The sequence below is a fragment of the Vipera ursinii genome (genome assembly GCF_947247035.1).
Source record: "Vipera ursinii genome assembly, chromosome: 8".
NCBI classification, from domain to species: domain Eukaryota; kingdom Metazoa; phylum Chordata; class Lepidosauria; order Squamata; family Viperidae; genus Vipera; species Vipera ursinii.
Genome location: NC_139519.1, coordinates 7,492,796 through 7,510,338, shown reverse-complemented (window position 1 = coordinate 7,510,338; position 17,543 = coordinate 7,492,796). Strand labels below are relative to the sequence as shown.

Genomic DNA, 17,543 nt, shown 5'->3' with positions numbered 1-17,543 from the left:
GATGGATGGCAGCTGGTGACATCATCTTACCTTCTGTCCCATCGGCTTGTCTGCTACAGGTTCTGAAGAGCTGATGCCCATCACGAACTACAATGCTAAATTAACATAGCAATGAATCCAAGCCTTCATTTCTGGAAAGGGTATCTGCTTTGAAGCCCCTTTCCAAGAGTTTGCCCAAACTGAGATTTTCTGATGTGGTCTAATGAGGAAAGTAGTAAAAAGTTACCGTAACTCCATTTATTTAATTGAATTTTTATTCCACATAATTAAAATCTAATATTTTTGGGAATGCGGTTTCAAATACGCAAGATGATATTGACTTTAGGAAACACACGGAGGTGCTTGGAATTTCTACTTGCAGAATGGTTGCAGAATAGAGTGAATTACTTTGGAAATAAAAAAAGCAGCTTAAGTTGTCTGGAAGGCAATTTTATTCAAGCTGGGAAAATGCTTATATTGCTAATTAATGAGTTAGCAAAATTCTGTGATAGAACTTTCAGTAATTTCAACGAAATGCTTCCTCCCTCCCTCTGGCCCAAATTGCCTTATGATTCCAGGGGTAGCTCAACGCGGTGCTAGCTTGCCCATGTATTTTAGAGCAGAGATGGGAAGAAAGGACCACCGTTAATGTTACATGACTCAGAATACTTTCTTGGGCCTGTTTCAAGATGACTAAATAGGTCAGGTCCCCCACAGCCCCAACCACTGAAGGTTTTTTTTTTAAAAAAAAAATCAAGCTGGGTACATAAAATATAGAACAATAGAGTTGGAAGGAACCTTGGAGGTCTTCTAGTCCAACCCCCTGCTTGAACAGGAGACCCTATACCATTTCAGACAGATGGCTGTTCAGTCTTTTTCAAAAAAAACCCCTCCAGGGATGGAGCAATCCACAACTTCTGAAAGCAAGCTGTTCCACTGGTTGATTGTCCTCACTGTTAGGAAATTTCTCCTTAGTTCTAAGGTTGCTTCTAGAATAGAATAGAATAGAATAGAATAGAATAGAATAGAATAGAATAGAATAGAATAGAATAGAATAGAATAGAATAGAATAGAATAGAATAGAATAGAATAGAGCTGGAAGGAACCTTGGAGGTCTTCTAGTCCAGCCCCCTGCTCAAGCAGGAGAACCATCTCAGACAGATGGTTGTCTTCCAGAGATGGAGCGCCCATGATCTCTGGGAGTAAGCTGTTCCACTGCTTGATTGTCCTCACTGTCAGGAAGTTTCTCCTTAATTCAAGGTTGCTTTTCTCTTTGATCAGTTAACAACCATTGTTTTTCACCCTGTCCTCTGGTGTTTGGGTGAATAACATGACCCCCCCTACTTCTTTGTGGCAGCCCCTCAGATACTGGAATACTGCTATCATGTCTCCCCTATTTCTTCTTTTCTTTAGAGTAGCCAAGGCCAAGTCCCGCAGCCGTTCTTCATATGTTTTAATCTCCAGGCCTTTGATCATCTTAGTTGCTCTTCTCTGCATTTTTTTCCAAACTCTCAACATCTTTTTTGTGATATGGTGACCAGAATTGGCTGCAATATTCCAGGTGTGGTCTTACTAGGGGTTTTATAAAGCGGTACTAATACTTCTCTCCATCCATTGTTTTTTGTCTTGCCTTTTGGTGGTTTGGAAAAATTCTCCACTCTCTTTGTCATTGAAATATATTGTGTGGACAATTTCTCTATTTTTCTCCAAATCAGGCCTCTCTTTTAGTAGAAACAGATCCAGCAAATAGTGTAGCATTAAGTGACAGACAGAAGGAATGCAAGCACATCTACGTAAAGACCAGCATAGCTTTGAAAGAGAGGAGGGGTCCCCCCCCAAAAAAAATCAAGATTGCCCCAACTTAGTTCTCTTGGATATAAGAGGAGGGAGGGAGAAACTCTGACAGATTTTGGTTGTCATTCCCTACAACGATAAAGTAGACTTTTGGTAGTCCTTTTACAGCAGACATGTCAAACACAAGGCCCGGGGGCCAGATCCGGCCTGCGAAGTGGTTTCATGTGGCCCGCAAAGCCACCCTGGAAACAGTGAGGGAACGGCCCCCACTGCCTTGGCCCTGGCCCAGAGACCCTCCTTCTGCCAGAGACCCTCAGATCTGTCCCACTCCTGCCCAGCCCCCCATAGGCACCCTTGATGCCAACGATGTAGAGCTGGCCACGCCCACCCAGTAGGCCATACGCACTCTAGCCACGCCCACCCAGTAGGCCACGCCCACCCTGGCCACACCCATCCGGCCCCCTGAGGGCAACCGCAATGCTGATGTGGCCTTCATTGAAATTGAGTTTGACACCCCTGTTTTACAGTATATTTTCTGCCTGGTCTATATAGCAAAGGCCTGACCCAAGGGAGTTGTTTGAACCATGAAAATCAGGACCTTCATACCTAAACTTACACCCTTGTCCACTTTATTCCTCAATAAGTAAACTCCACCTCCCCAATTCTCTTCTTCCTAATCAGATTTTTAAAAGCAAATTCTCTTTCATGAAATGGAATGAAAACTGCAGGAAATAAAAATGCAGGAGAAATTGACCTTCTAATTTGGGATAGCGCTTAGATATTCAACCCGTCTGGGGGTTTTGTTCCTGGAGATCAGCAGGGAAGTAGCTTTGCCCCCCGACTCCTTGGGGTGCACCTGGCTGCTCTTACTGGACTTCTGACCTCTATTTTAAAATAAAAACCAGTAAATCCTCAAAGCACCAAATCTCTCCAAGATGGCAGGGGGGAAAAAAAGGCAGTGTTGAGTGGGTGAACTTCAGTCATTACTTTTATGTCAGCATCCAACTGACATAAATTCCAAAGTTGCTACCAGCTAAGCAAATGGTACTCCAGTCGGCTTCTCCCCCAGGGAGCTGAGAAGCTGATAAACAAAGAGAGTCGAAAGGAGGAAATCTCTTACTTTATAGCCCAAAGTGCTGCACTACAACATGTCCAAAACACTGTCTGACAAGCCCTTCCTGCAATTTTCAGTTTATGTCAGTTTTTTAATCTACAAGGCACTCAACTCTCAAGGCTATTAAAAATAATTGGTGACATTAGAAAAGAGGGAATTGGGGTTATTTATTTCCTTTAAACTTTCACATATCTTTCTTTCTTTCTTTCTTTCTTTCTTTCTTTCTTTCTTTCTTTCTTTCTTTCTTTCTTTCTTTCCTTCTTTCCCTTCTGTTTATTTCTATTTGTCTATTTCCTTCCTTCCTTCATCTATTCTCTTCTTCTATTTATTTCTATTGTCCTTCCTTCCTTCCTTCCTTCCTTCCTTCCCTCCCTCCCTCCTTCCTTCCTTCCTTCCTTCCTTCCTTCCTTCCTTCCTTCCTTCCTTCCTTCCTTCCTTTCCTTTCCTGTCCTTTCCTGTCCTTTCCTGTCCTTTCCTTTCCTCCTTTCCTTTCCTTTCCTTTCCTTTCCTTTCCTTTCCTTTCCTTTCCTTTCCTTTCCTTTCCTTTCCTTTCCTTTCCTTTCCTTTCCTTTCCTTTCCTTTCCTTTCCTTTCTTTTGTGTTTTGTCTTTGCATAGCTTGAGTAGTAGCTGCAGGGACCAGGAAGAAATGAAAAATTTGTTAGGAATTCTGCAAAGCCCTCCTCTATTATATTCTTGAAGGGACGTGGTGGCTCAGTGGGTTAGGATGCTGAGCTTGTTGATCAGAAGGTCGGCAGATTGGCGGTTCGAATCCCGAGTGCCGCGTAGCAGAGTGAGCGCCTGTTACTCGTCCCAGCTTCTGCCAACCTTCGAAAGCACGTAAAAATGCAAGTAGAAAAATAGGGACCACTACGGTGGGAAGGTGACAGTGTTCCGTGCGCCTTTGGCGTCTAGTCGTGCCGGCCACATGACCACGGAGACGTCCTCGGACAAGCGCTGGCTCTTCGGCTTTGAAACGGAGATGAGCACCGGCCCCTAGAATTTGAAATGACTAGCATGCGTGTGCGGGGGAACCTTTACTTTTACCTTTATTATATTCTCAGTACATCTAAAGGATTCTCATCTTTTAAAGATCAATCATATGAGAGAAGATTAGAGATCGCTGCAGATAAATAAGTGTTTCTTCTCAAGGGCTTTGATTCAGGAATAGATCTATGAAAGAGCTTGAGTGATATAGTAATGAAAGTCCTGGATGAAGACTAGAGATCCAGGTTTAAGTCTAACCTCATCAAGGGGTGACTTTGGCTCAGTGGTGGGGTTCAGATATGTGAACAACCGGTTCTCTGTGTGGATGCCGCTTCTGGAAGTCCGTTCTGGGCCTGGGCAACAAAAAATTAGCTACCAGTTCTGCCGAAGTGATGTGAACTGGCTGAATCCCACCACTGCTTTGGGTCCTTCAGTTGAATACAGCTATCCTTGATTTACAACCATTCGTTTAGTGACCATTCCAAGCTACAACAGCCCTGAAAAAAATTTACAGCAATCCTTGCACTTGCAGCCATTGCAGCATCCCTGTGATGATGTGATCAGAATTTGGGTGCTTGGCAACGGGCATGTATTTACGATGGCTGCAGCATCCCAGGGTCATGTCACTGCCATTTGTGACTTTCCCAGCCAGCTTCTGACAAGCAATGGGGAAAGCCATAGGATTCACTTAACAACTGCAATGATTTGCTTAATGACCGTGGCCAAAGATGTCATAAAATCGCATATGATCCACTTAACAACTGCCTTGCTTAGCAATGCAATTTCTGCTCCCAATTGTGGCCATAAGTCAAGGATTAGTAGGAGCAGTTAGAATGTGGCTTGAAAAGTGAATTAGATTTCAGTACGTCTCAGTGGGTTAGGACGCTGAGCTTGTCGATCAGAAGGTCGGCAGTTTGGCGGGTCGAATCCCGAGTGCCGCGTAACAGAGTGAGCGCCTGTTACTCGTCCCAGCTTCTGTCAACCTAGCAGTTCGAAAGCACGTAAAAATGCAAGTAGAAAAATAGGGACCACTCCGGTGGGAAGGTAACAGCGTTCCGTGCGCCTTTGGCGTCTAGTCATGCCGGCCACATGACCACGGAGACGTCCTCAGACAAGCGCTGGCTCTTCGGCTTTGAAATGGAGATGAGCACCGGCCCTTAGAGTCGGAAACGACTAGCACGCATGTGCGGGGGAACCTTTACCTTTACCTTTACGTTTCTTCTTGATGTCAGCCTTGAGAGTTTTGCGGCACTCTTAGCAATTTAGAAGTAACCGCTCGTGCTTTTTTTTTTTTGCAAAAGTAAGAATACTATTGCTTTCACGCCCTGTCTGGGGTTTTCTTGAGGCATCTGGTTGACCAGAGTTGGATGCAAGATGATAAAGTAGATGGTCAAGTGGTCAGCCTTTGGCTGGGAAGGGAAAGGAGGTGAGTTTTAATCAGGGGAAACAGCCTTTGAAGGAAACTGGAAGGTGTGCAATGGATGGAGCCCAGTTTTGCTGTTCTATTTTGTCCTTTTGTTTTGTAGGCTGATGGGATTTTTCTGCTTTATAAATTATGTCAAGCCAGTGCTTTGTTTATATGGTTGGTGCATTTTCCAGCAGAAGATAGGAAAATGTGCAGGCAGTGTGACTGCCCACCCCTAACCTAGATTGTCAGAATTTAAAAGGAATTTATCACAGGTTTCTATGGAAATAGAGTTGCCAAAACAAACTCCATTATGCAAATGACAACACTGAACAAAGTCTACAGATGTCAGCCCCACTGAGTAGAGCAGACTAGAGACTCAACTCCACAGGTAGCGTGAAACTACTCATGTCGCAATTGGCTATAATAAGAGAATTTTGCAAGTCTGATTGTTCCCGTACACCTCTTTCTTCTTAGACAGGATAACCTAGCAGTTTGAAAGCACGTAAAAATGCAAGTAGAAGAATAGGAACCACTACGGTGGGAAGGTAGCAGCGTTCTGTGTGCCTTTGGCGTCTAGTCATGCCGGCCACATGACCACGGAGACGTCCTCGGACAAGCGCTGGCTCTTCGGCTTTGAAACGGAGATGAGCACCGGCCCCTAGAGTCAGAAACGACTAGCATGCGTGTGCGGGGGAACCTTTACCTTTACCTTATGCCTTTTTAGCCAGACATTGACTGAGAACGGTACCTGCGAATTAATGATGTTGAAATTTGTGTTGCATAAAGATGTCCCTGTATGAAGAAAAAATAGTGAATTTTTCATTTAAAAACCCTCCCTGCAGAACCTCACATACAGAATCACACCAGAGAAGTGTTAAGATTTATTGGGGAAAGTATGTTAATCATTTGAGGATGTGGTGTATATACCAACCATATTTTAGAATGATGACACATGAGAACAGATTTTTAAATATATTTTTAAGAATCTAAATCCATGTCACACTGTGACATTATCCATTACCCAAATCTACACGTTTCACGACTTGATGGAGGTGTAGTCTAATAAAGAAAAAAAAACCCTCCATCTTGGTATATATATATACCTTTAATTCTTTGTTAGCAATCTAATATATATATATATGCAAATTATTCAAATTGCTAATAAAGAATTTGGGAGGCTAAGATGATCATTTCGAACTCTTTATGTTCTCATCAGTTAGTCATACCCTTTATCTGAGATTCGAACCTGGGTATGACTAACTGATGAGAACATAAAGAGTTCAAAATGATCATCTTAGCCTCCCAAATTCTTTATTAGCAATTTGAATAATTTGCACAAATAATGAGCTGTCATAAGTTGACTAGTTCCTGTGGATAAGCCCTGAGTCGGGCCAAAACAGGAATGAAAGAGTTAATTAGCAAGGTCCATTCAAAAAGCCTTGACAAATACTTAAATATATATATATATATATATATATATATATATATATATATATATATATATATATTGTTTTCGTATATATATATATATGTCAAATGCTTGTTAACTATTTTTAGATTACCTTGCTAGGCCCCAAACATGGGACAAATCTTTATTTCCTGTGTCAGCCTAATCTGAAGGCCATCGACAGGCAGTAGTCACACCGGTGACAGCTCATATTTACATATATATATATATATATATATATATATATATATATATATATATATATATATATATATATAAATTTAAAAGTTACATACATATATATATATATATAAGACATGCTTATTCATTGTTAGCTTAAACATGGTTTATGAAATCAACTATTTATTTTCCGGATAGATGAAATCCAGATATTTTAAAGGTGCCAAGGGCGAGAAACACTGGCCTAGACCAGGGCTAGGCAACCTTGGCTCTTTTATGACTCGTGGACTTCAACTCCCAGAATGCTGACTCAGGAATTCTGGGAGTTGAAGTCCACAAGTCATAAAAGAGCCAAGAGCTACCCCTGGCCTAGGCTATTAATTGTTGAGAAACATAAGCTGGAGGATGCCATCAAGCTAATGGCTGACCTCTAGGCTTTCCAAGGAGCTATTTTAGCCAACAGGGAAAATGAGTGGTAGGATTAGATGAGCTGTTGAACTGATTTAGTCTAGCTCATCTTTTTTTTTTCTTTTAATGACCCAGTAATCCCTTCTTTCAGGGTGGAGTCAGGATGACTGCATAGAGCTGAGCATTTACTGGCTGAATGCCCTTCCTGATGCCTACAGGGAACTCACAGCAGATGTTTCCTTCTTGCTCCCATAGAGAGAAATATCTGCCACTACCTAGGATCGAACTCACAGCCTCCTGATTGTGAGGCGAGAGCTCCACCTCTCGCCACCACGCTGCTCAGTCTAGTTCATCTTTTACTTTTTTGTATTTACTTGGGGCTTTGTGCTCAACTGAGGATGTAGGAGTAGACCAGGCTGAACCTGGAAGGGTCAACTGCACAATCAAAGTCCCTTTGTTCCCACAAGGGATCTAAGTCCAACCCACCTTGAATTCTTATCTATCGCCAATTTGCTTTGACCGTTAATAGTTCAGATTCTGGTGGAATATTCATTTGAACTGCCTGGACTTCCTGATTTCCTGTGCTTGACAGAGGGTATATTATGTATTGATTTATTGAATTCAGTTTTGGTGCTACCTGATTCCAGACCAATTGAGTTAGGTAAATGTAGTTTTGGTCCTTGAGGTCAAATAACAACGTGAAGTCTCCAGGGTTTTGAGACCTTAAGTAACTAGATGCTGACCTTCCATTTTGTCTGATAAATATGAAAGCAGAATCCTCTTCTTGTTGCATTTCTGGGCCCAGGTCAGGTTTAAACTATCCATGTTAATTTCTAGACATTTATATGCCTTATGATGGAAAATGAATGGCCTTTAGACAACTCTGGTTATTTACATCTTGAAGTGTCCCCAGAAATCAAATCTCTAGGATCCTTTAGATGGCCAGTATTCCAATATGCATCCCAATTAGTTCTTGATTGAACTAATTACATTCTCTCATATTAAATATCTCCTTTACAACTGCAGAAAGAAGAATACTCACTGGCTATCCAGTTCATATAATAGAATAACAGAGTTGAAAGGGACCTTGGAGGTCTTCTAGTCCAACCCACTGCTCAAGCAGGAAACCCTATAGCATTTCAGATAAATGATTGTCCAGTGTTGGAGCACCCATAATGTCTGGAGGCAAGTTGTTCCACTGATTGAGTGTTCTCACTGTCAGGAAATTTCTCCTCAGGTCTAAGTTGGATCTCTCCTTGATTAGTTTTGCTCCGTTGCTTCTTGTCCTGCCTTCAGATGCTTTGGAGAATAGTTTGACCTCCTCTTCTTTGTGGCAACCCTTCAGATATTGGAACACTGCTATCATCTCACCCCTAGTCCTTCTGTTCATTAAACCCAATTCCTGCAACCGTTCTTTGTATGTTTTAAACTCCAGTCCCCTAGTTATTTTTGTTGCTCTTCTCTCCAATCTTTCTAGAATCCTTTCTATCATGGCGACCAAAATATGACGATTAGTTGTTTAATTGGAAGCCTTGTTTCTCAATGATGAGATAGGAACCTGGGTGACTCCATTTCTACTTGCTTTATTTTGCAGAAACAAACCTGAGTTCTCTTAAGGAGCCACACGTGGAGAGCTCTCCAGCAGTGTCTCCACCCCATCAGAGAAGAGATTCTGACAGGTATTGCCAGCTATGTGCAGCTTGGTTTAACAACCCAATGATGGCACAGCAACACTATGATGGGAAAAAGCACAAAAAGAACGCAGCCAGGGCTGATCTACTAGAGCAGCTAGGAAAGACATTGGACCTAGGCGAGGTAAGAGGTAAGAGATTTTAGTCTTCTAAAATAATCATCTTCAAAAGTCTTTGGGTAAATGAAAGTGATTGTATTCTTTGGGTGGGCACCCATCAAAAAATTAAAACCAGGCACAAATTGGTGACCCTGAGAAGCCATTGAGGTGACTCCTTGTGTTAACAGTGGGTTATCACCAGGCCTGTTGAGTGACCTGATCAAAATACAATATGGCGTACTTTATGGATTAGTCAATTGGCCATCTCAGACATGAGCACCAGCCACAGTAAAATACAATAAGCTGAGATAAGATACAATGAAGTGAGATAAAATAGAATAAGATATAGAAGGTAATATAAAAGTGAAGTAAAATCAAATTGTATCAAAGGTAAAATTGAAGAAGGAGGAGAAGGAACAGGAAAAAAAGAAGAAGAATATTGATAGGAAAGTTGTGTGAACCCAACTTTTGGTCATTCCTAGATGATATCCAATTTTTGGGGAAAATATTGATTAGAGGAGGAGGAGGAAGAAGAAGAAGAAGATGAAGAAAAGGAAGAAGCAGAAGCAGAAGCAGAAGAAGAAGAAGAAGAAGAAGAAGAAGAAGAAGAAGAAGAAGAAGAAGAAGAAGAAGAAGAAGAAGAAGAAGAAGAAGAAGAAGAAGAAGACTTAAGTCAATCGATTGTATCAAGGATGTAAAACTGATACAAAACTGTAGACTGAAAGAAAACAAGCTTCATAGTAGATACCTAAGGGTATCTCCAATCTGATCAAGATATTCTGTCCTCTTTGAGCTGGCCTTTGTAATGAGGAGTGTTGTCTTAATAAGGATGTGCATTCAATTATGAGGACTTGAGATAAGACTGCTTTTCTCACAATACAGGTAGCCCTTGCCTTACAAACATAACTGAGCCCAAAATTTCTGTGGCTAAGTGAGACACTTGTTAAGTGAGTTTTGCCCCCTTTTGCAACCTTTCTTGCCACAGTTGTTAAGTGAATCCCTGCAGTTGTGAAATTAATAACACGGTTGTTAGGAGAATCCGGCTTCCCCATTGACTTTGTTTATCGGAAGATTCCCAAAAGGAGATCACATGATCCCGGGACACTGCAACCGTCATAAATATGAACCAGTTGGCAAGTGTCAGAATTTTGATCACATGACCCTGGGGAATGCTGCAATGGTCGTAAGTATAAACAACGGTCATTAGTCACTTTTTTCAATACCATTGTAACTCTGAATGGTCGCTAAACAAGCATTTGTAAGTTGAGGACTACAGTACCTGCGATGGCTGGTGTCCCCTATGCCAAGGATGACCCTTTGTTGGCCTGATTCGGCCTAAACTCAAAATTTCTAAAATAGCTCTATTCAGACTAGAGTTTGGCTAAATTGTTCATTGCCATTTTCATTTCTGTTCTTTCACCTTAATGGAAACAATATTGCTTCGGATTGCACTTTTCTCTCTCAAGGGAGGAAGAACCTTTCAGTTTATGATGGAGCGTGACATTCCAGCAGTTATTTTAGTGATAAAAAGAGGCATATGTGAATGAATGTTTAAAGCAGCCCACCATCGCTTTTTCCTGCCTCTTGCAAAAACAAACTAACCAAATTTTGGTTAATTAAGCAAAATCGGAACATCACACCTATTCCTCCAGGATATGGGGTGGGGAGGGGAAGCGTCTTCAAAAGAGGTTGAAAGTTCACAGTGAACACTTGTTTTTCATCTCCTATTTCCCCCTTCTTCCTAAATAATACCTTCAACTTCCTGAGGTCAAGGACTATTAGCGGATAGCCCATCAACCGTGGAACATTTTATCCATTTATGATTTCACAAAAAGGGTTGAAAATAGAAAGCTTTCCTGGGGCAACATTAAATGTGAAGGATTTTTTTTAAAGAAAATCCCAGTTCTTTTTTAAATACCCTCATTTCCCAATTCTACACAATATAGATTGCGCTTCTAGATATACCAAAAGCTAAAAAGTTCATCTTTAATGAAGGGTATCCTTCCCTTAAGATTATGCTCAGATCACAAGTCTTTTACTGATGATATTAAAATCCCTCAGATGAAAGAATTCTCCTTATTTTAAAGCTGAGCAGCAAATTTAGCTGTAGAACCTCTCGCGGCAATATTATAGATGTTTTTCTTTATTTTTGGAGCCTCCTATCTTGTGGTGGAATTCTGTTTTATGAACAGCTTCTGGTAAAACTAAGGTACTTGTATTTGAGCTGGATTCATCAGTGCCCTTTTATTAAAAAAACACACCCACCTATGACAATGGCCTTTAGGCTGGTAGAATTTCCCGTGGTTAAAATAGAAAGACCACAGTTACGGGGGAGAACCTTCACAAGACTCTCAAAAGATTCCAACTTCAAATTAAGCATTCTTAGGAGAACCTGGGAAGAGATGGCTTATTAAAAAAATATTTTAAAAAAGAGGCTATAACCCATGAAGAAGGTTTGCAGAAACATTTGCGTATGTCTCATCTAGTGAAAAGAAGGACCAAGGGAGACATAATAGCAGTGTTCTCAGTGGGTTAGGACACTGAGCTTGTCGATCAGAAGGTCAGCAGTTTGGCGGGTCAAATCCCGAGTGCCGCGTAGCAGAGTGAGCGCCTGTTACTCGTCCCAGCTTCTGCCAACCTAGCAGTTTGAAAGCATGTAAAAATGCAAGTAGAAGAATAGGGACCACTACGGTGGGAAGGTAACAGCGTTCCGTGCGCCTTTGGCGTCTAGTCATGCCGGCCACATGACCACGGAGACGTCCTCGGACAAGCGCTGGCTCTTCGGCTTTGAAACGGAGATGAGCACCGGCCCCTAGATTTGGAAACAACCAGCATGCGTGTGCGGGGGAACCTTTACCTTTACCTTTAACATTTGTGCGGCTGCCACAAAGAAGAGGGGTCAATCTATTTTCCAAAGCAACACAAGGCAGAACCAGAAGTAACGGATGGAAGCTAATCAAGGAGAGAAGCAACCTGGAATTAAGGAGAAACTTCCTGACAGTGAGGACAATTAACCAGTGGAGCCTCCAGAAGTTGTGAATGCTCCAACACTGGAAGTTTTTAAGAAGACTAAGGACTAGGACTATGGAGAAATTTCCTAATGGTGAGAACAATTAACCAGTGGATTGCCATCCCTTCTGAAGCTGTGGGTGCCCCATCGCATGGAGCTTTTCAAGAGTTTGGACAGCCACTTGCCTGGAATGGTACAGGGTCTCCTGCTCAAGCAGTAGTTTGGACTAGAAGACCTCCAAGGTCCCTTTCCCACTCTCTTATTCTGTGTTCTAAAAGCTGAGGGGTAGACTAATCTCCAGCTTTGGTTTCTCTAGCTGTGTGGGTCTTCAGCTGTTTTAATTGATCCAGATGTTTGGGACTGCTGGAGGTTGAGGACATTTAGAGAAGTTAATACAGCTAGTCCTTGACTTAACAACCATTCATTCAGTGAGTGTTCAAAGTTAACAGTGGCACTGAAAAAAAAAGTGACATGAGCAGGCTAACAGCATCCTCACAGTCACGTAATCCAAATTTGGGCATTTGGCAACTGACCGGATGCAGTGTGCCATAGCCGTCTGATGGCCATTTGCAATTTTTCCAGGCAGCCTCTGACAAGCAAAGTGAATGGGGGAAGCCAGATTCACTTAACAACCATGTGATTCACTTAAGAGTAGTGATTCGTTTTAAAACCATGGGGAAAAAATGGTAAAATCGGGCATTGCTCACTTAACAACCACCTTGCTTAGCAATGGAAATTTGGGTCCCAATTGATGTCGTATGTTGAGGACTACCTGTACTGAACAGGGTACAGATCTGATCCAAGGAAGTGCAGTGATGAATAAAACTTCATGTTAAACAACTTGAATAGAACATGAACTGATAATGATCCTAACTTTTCTTTTCCTGATTTGTTACTTTTGTCTCATATTTACCTACGGTAGTAGAATAAAAATCTTAGTTTTCAGAACAATCTCTCTATAAACAACAGATGAATATCCATATTTTTAAAATCTATTTGTCTTAGAGATTTATACACAATCTCCTTGTTTTAGAGAAGCTATCGGGGTTATCCATCCATTCATCCATCTTAAACTCTAGAATAGAGAATAGGCCAATGGAACTTCTCTGAAATGGGATTTACATAAAGCTGCTATTGCAAACATTCTCTGTTATTTGCAGCAATGTCCAATAAGTATGTGGCCCCTTCAGCTTTTTGGCTCTGTGTCGACAGGCAATAACGTTGTGTAAAGGATTTGTTTGCTTTGACATTTAAATGTTGAGGTTTTCAAATCCATGAAAAACGAGTGGGTAATAAAAGTACAGTTCGCTGGGGGTGTTTATGTGTGACTGCAGAAATATTTTGGCACTTTTACATGCAACTAACAAAACTGGCGTGTCTGGATTTTGATGCTGGTAAGAGAGAAGCAGGTTGGGAGGAATGAGAAGATATGTGGCCGAGCCTTGGAGGGAACTGACAAGCCCGCGGCAGTATCTGATCATGAAAAAGTGCATTTCCTTATTAAATAAATGAATGTTGGGTCAAAGGATTAATGGTCCAGACCGACTTTGAGTCCATTTACATAGTCAGATGTGGAACCGAATGATCTCTGGTGGTCTGGGGACTGATTTCTAGGTGAAATTTGAACACAGGGAATGGAAAACAAAGCTCTTAGTTGGTTAAGAACTTTTGAAAAATGCTCTCTGCTGCTGATTGCCATTATTCTCGTCAAAAGGGCTCAATTATGTTATGAATAGTGCATAGTAGTAGCAACTGGCTTCTGGAATGAGGTTTTTTTCTGAAAAGAAGGACCAGGAGAGGCATGATGGCAGTGTTCCAATATTTGAGGGGCTGCCACAGAGAAGAGGGGGTGTCAACGTATGCTCCAAAGCACCTGAAGGCAGGAGAAGGAGAAAAGGGTGGAAACGAATCAAGGAAGCCACCTAGAACTAAGGAGAAATTTCCTGACAGTGAGAACAATTAATCAGTGGAACGACCTGCCTCCACAAGTTGTGGGTCAACCCCTTCTCACTGGAGGTTTTAAAGAAGATATTGGAACAGCTATTACTCTGAAATGGTATAGGGTTTTCTGCGTGAGCAAGTCGTTGGACTAGAAGACTTCCAAGGTCCCTTCCAACACTGTTAATCTGTTGTTGTTGTCGTCGTCATCCAAATGTCATCTACATTTTTCTTGTTTAGTAGAGACTTCATTGCCCTTGCCATCTTTGTTATTTGTTTTTCATGTTTTATTGGTTTTATTATAATTTCTTATTATTATGAGTCACCCAATTGTGGAGAGTAAGGCAGCAAACAAATTCAATTGTGATTATTCTTTCTTCCAAAGAATATGGAAGAAAGAAAGGCATTTTTTAAAAAAAAAAAAGTTGGCTGGTGTAGACCCTCAGATTTGTGATCCTTTTAAGTGTCTGGCAGTGAGTTTCTTTGCAATCTGTCTACTTGCTCAGAAAAAAAACAAAACATAAAACAAAGACCATTAGGGACTCAATGGTGTGTTGGAGTACAAGTTGACTGATTTTCCTTCTTCTTCATGAGGGGCTGTGACTAAAATGGCATCCATGTTGCCAAGGTTCCTCTAACCTGCTCTCAAAATTGCAAATCAAATTTCAAAGCATTTAGTTACAGTGAATAACCATAATTAAATTAGTTAAAATAATCGTTTAAAACTCCTCAGAAACAAGGGCCAAATGGAACAAAGACATATAAAACCTAAGGTAGTAAAAATTAAAAACTGGTGGAAAGAATTGAATAAAACGTAGTAAAATAGTAAAAAAAACCAACAACCCTGACATTGGATAAAATAAGAATATAATAAAATAGAAGAGGTTAAAAAAAAACCCTTCAAAATTTGAACATCTTTCTTCTTACGGAAATCCCTAATGGATTAGGGATAGTCTCTTTCCTATTTGCAGATTGTCACCAGCAATAGAGTTGCCATCTTGCCCCCAAGGTTTGGATCCTGGTGTAAAAGGGGCCTTGCCTGTGGTTTAGAGAGTAAGAGATCCACAAGTCAGGTACAAAGAATCAGGACCACACATTAAATTTCACATAAGGTGATTTATTGCTGATGCCTATACAGAAAATTTAGTCAAGTAAAGGTTAGCATTAAATTGGCATTAAAAGGTAAAGGTTCCCTCGCACATGCGTGCTAGTCATTTCCGACTCTAGGGGTCGGTGCTCATCTCCATTTTAAAGCCGAAGAGCCAGCGCTTGTCCGAGGACGTCTCCGTGGTCATGTGGCTGGCAGGACTAGACGCCAAAGGCACACGGAACACTGTTACCTTCCCACCAGAGTGGTCCCTATTTTTCTACTTGCATTTTTACGTGCTTTCGAACTGCTAGGTTGGCAGAAGCTGGGACGAGTAACAGGCGCTCACTCTGTTATGTGGCACTCGGGATTCAACCCGCCAAACTGCCGACCTTCTGATCGACAAGCTCAGCGTCCTAACCCACTGAGCCACCGCGTCCTTCAAATTGGCATTAGGTAAGAGTTAATGTAATTCAAGAGGGGTTGGACTTCGAACCCTTTGTGAGAATGTTGACAACTCCAGGCTGATTCCTCTCTTGACTCTGCCACCTGTCTCTGCCTGTCCTTCTCCTACAGGAAGTTCGCCCAACCAACCTTTTTCTCTGCCAAATATTTGCATCAATTATTTCTGCCTGTTCCTTGTTTCCAATATTCAATCTTCCATTTAAAAAAAAACCGCCACACTTTTCTTGCTCTCAATCTTCAGTTTGCTGGATGCTTTGATGCTACTCCATCTCCTTTTTCTTCCCTTAGCTTTTGTTTCTTTTTTAAAGTATCCTTTCCCCTTTCCTCTTCTTCTCTCCCCGACCTCTCATTTGTACACCCTTATTTTTGTCTGGTTCAGTTGGCTGCCAGGGCCATCCTTGGGGTGTTTCGGTCTGTGATATTGTCAGAGAAATCACAATGCTGTGATGTCAAAACCACATTGCATTCCAGAAGATTAAATAGCAAGTGAGGGAATGAGGCCAGAATGAGAAGGGCAAAAAGGGAGGAATGAAGGGAATAGGCAGGATATTTCTCCAAAGGGGCAGTTTCCTCTTAGCAGTTTCTACTACTTGGAAGGATTTCAGAAATTTAAAAAAAAAAGTGGAAATCCTTATTTTAAGAACTTGTCTTTCCATCTTGGTTTTAATTGAGGAAAGAATGCTCTCACGTTCTCACAGCTAAGAAAATCTTGTGTTTTGTAAGCACAAGAAGGTGACCAGGTGATTCAGCAACATACATTTAATATCTCCCTTAGCCCAAATAACTCCTCGGAGTCCTTTCTCAGAGATTTTATAACCCAGACATGTCAAACACAAGGCCCAGGGCCCGGATCCGGCCCGCGAAGTGGTTTCATGTGGCCCGCGAAGCCATCCTGGAAACAGTGAGGGAACGGCCCCCACTGCCTTGGCCCTGGCCCAGAGACCCTCCTTCTTCCAGAGACCCTCAGATCTGTCCCACTCCTGCCCAGGCCCCCATAGGCACCCTTGATGCGAACGATGTAGAGCTGGCCATGCCCACCCAGTAGGCCATATGCACTCTAGCCACGCCCACCCAGTAGGCCATATGCACTGTAGCCACGCCCACCCAGTAGGCCACGCCCACCCAGGCCATACCCACCCGGCCCCCTGAGGGCAACCGCAATGCTGATGTGGCCCTCAATGAAATTGAGTTTGACACCCCTGTTCTAACCGGTCAATCCACTGTGTCAGTGTTATTTTTCTTCTTTTTTCGTTCACTCATTTTTTTCACTCCTTCAGTGGAACAAGCCACTTGATTCCCCTTTATCTAGTTTTTAACTTGTCATTTCTATTCTGTGGGTTTAATGGGGATAAAACCACTTTGAGATTTAAAATTGTGGGTATTGGCATGCAAACATATCTGCTCGTTTATCTGCTGAACTGCTAAGGATGGCCTGTTACAGACAATGGCTGGTTGGCACCATTCTGAATCGCCCTTTGCCGCTCACACTTGCTTTCCTGGTCATGAAAAGCCAACTGTTGTGCATTTGCTTCCGGAATTTGATGTTTTGTGTAGATCGCAAGTGTCAAACTCGCCACATCACATGATGTGTTGCGACGTATCGTGACTTTTTTCACTTTGCCGGAGCTGGGGTGGGTGTGGCCTCCCCATGATGCAACTGGCCCCCGGGCCGGCAGTTTGACACCCCCACTGTAGATCCTTGACACTTCCCTGCTCACCCCAAAATTTTATTGATTTAGATTGCTTTGTTGTCCTTCTTGACTTCATCTCTGTTCTCTTACGAATTTAGCTAGCCTTTGTGTGTGTGTGTGTGTGTGTGTGTGTGTGTGTGTGTGTACGCGTGCACATGTGAGAGTCAATGAGAGAGAGAGAGACCTTAGAGTCAGTCTTGACTTTTCACAACACAGGTAAATCCTCTACTTACAACAGTTCATTTAGT

General features: G+C 42.0%; 1 protein-coding gene across 1 annotated transcript in view; it reads left to right on the top strand.

Annotated features, from left to right (window-relative positions):
- Positions 1–17,543, top strand: part of ZMAT4 (zinc finger matrin-type 4) — a gene marked incomplete at both ends in the record, with an annotated part of 97,099 nt that overhangs the window by 50,809 nt on the left and 28,747 nt on the right. The window contains one exon of the mRNA XM_083368482.1: positions 8,910–9,150. Within this exon, the coding sequence (XP_083224608.1) occupies positions 8,910–9,150 (241 nt within the window). The remainder of the gene's footprint in view (positions 1–8,909; positions 9,151–17,543) is intronic.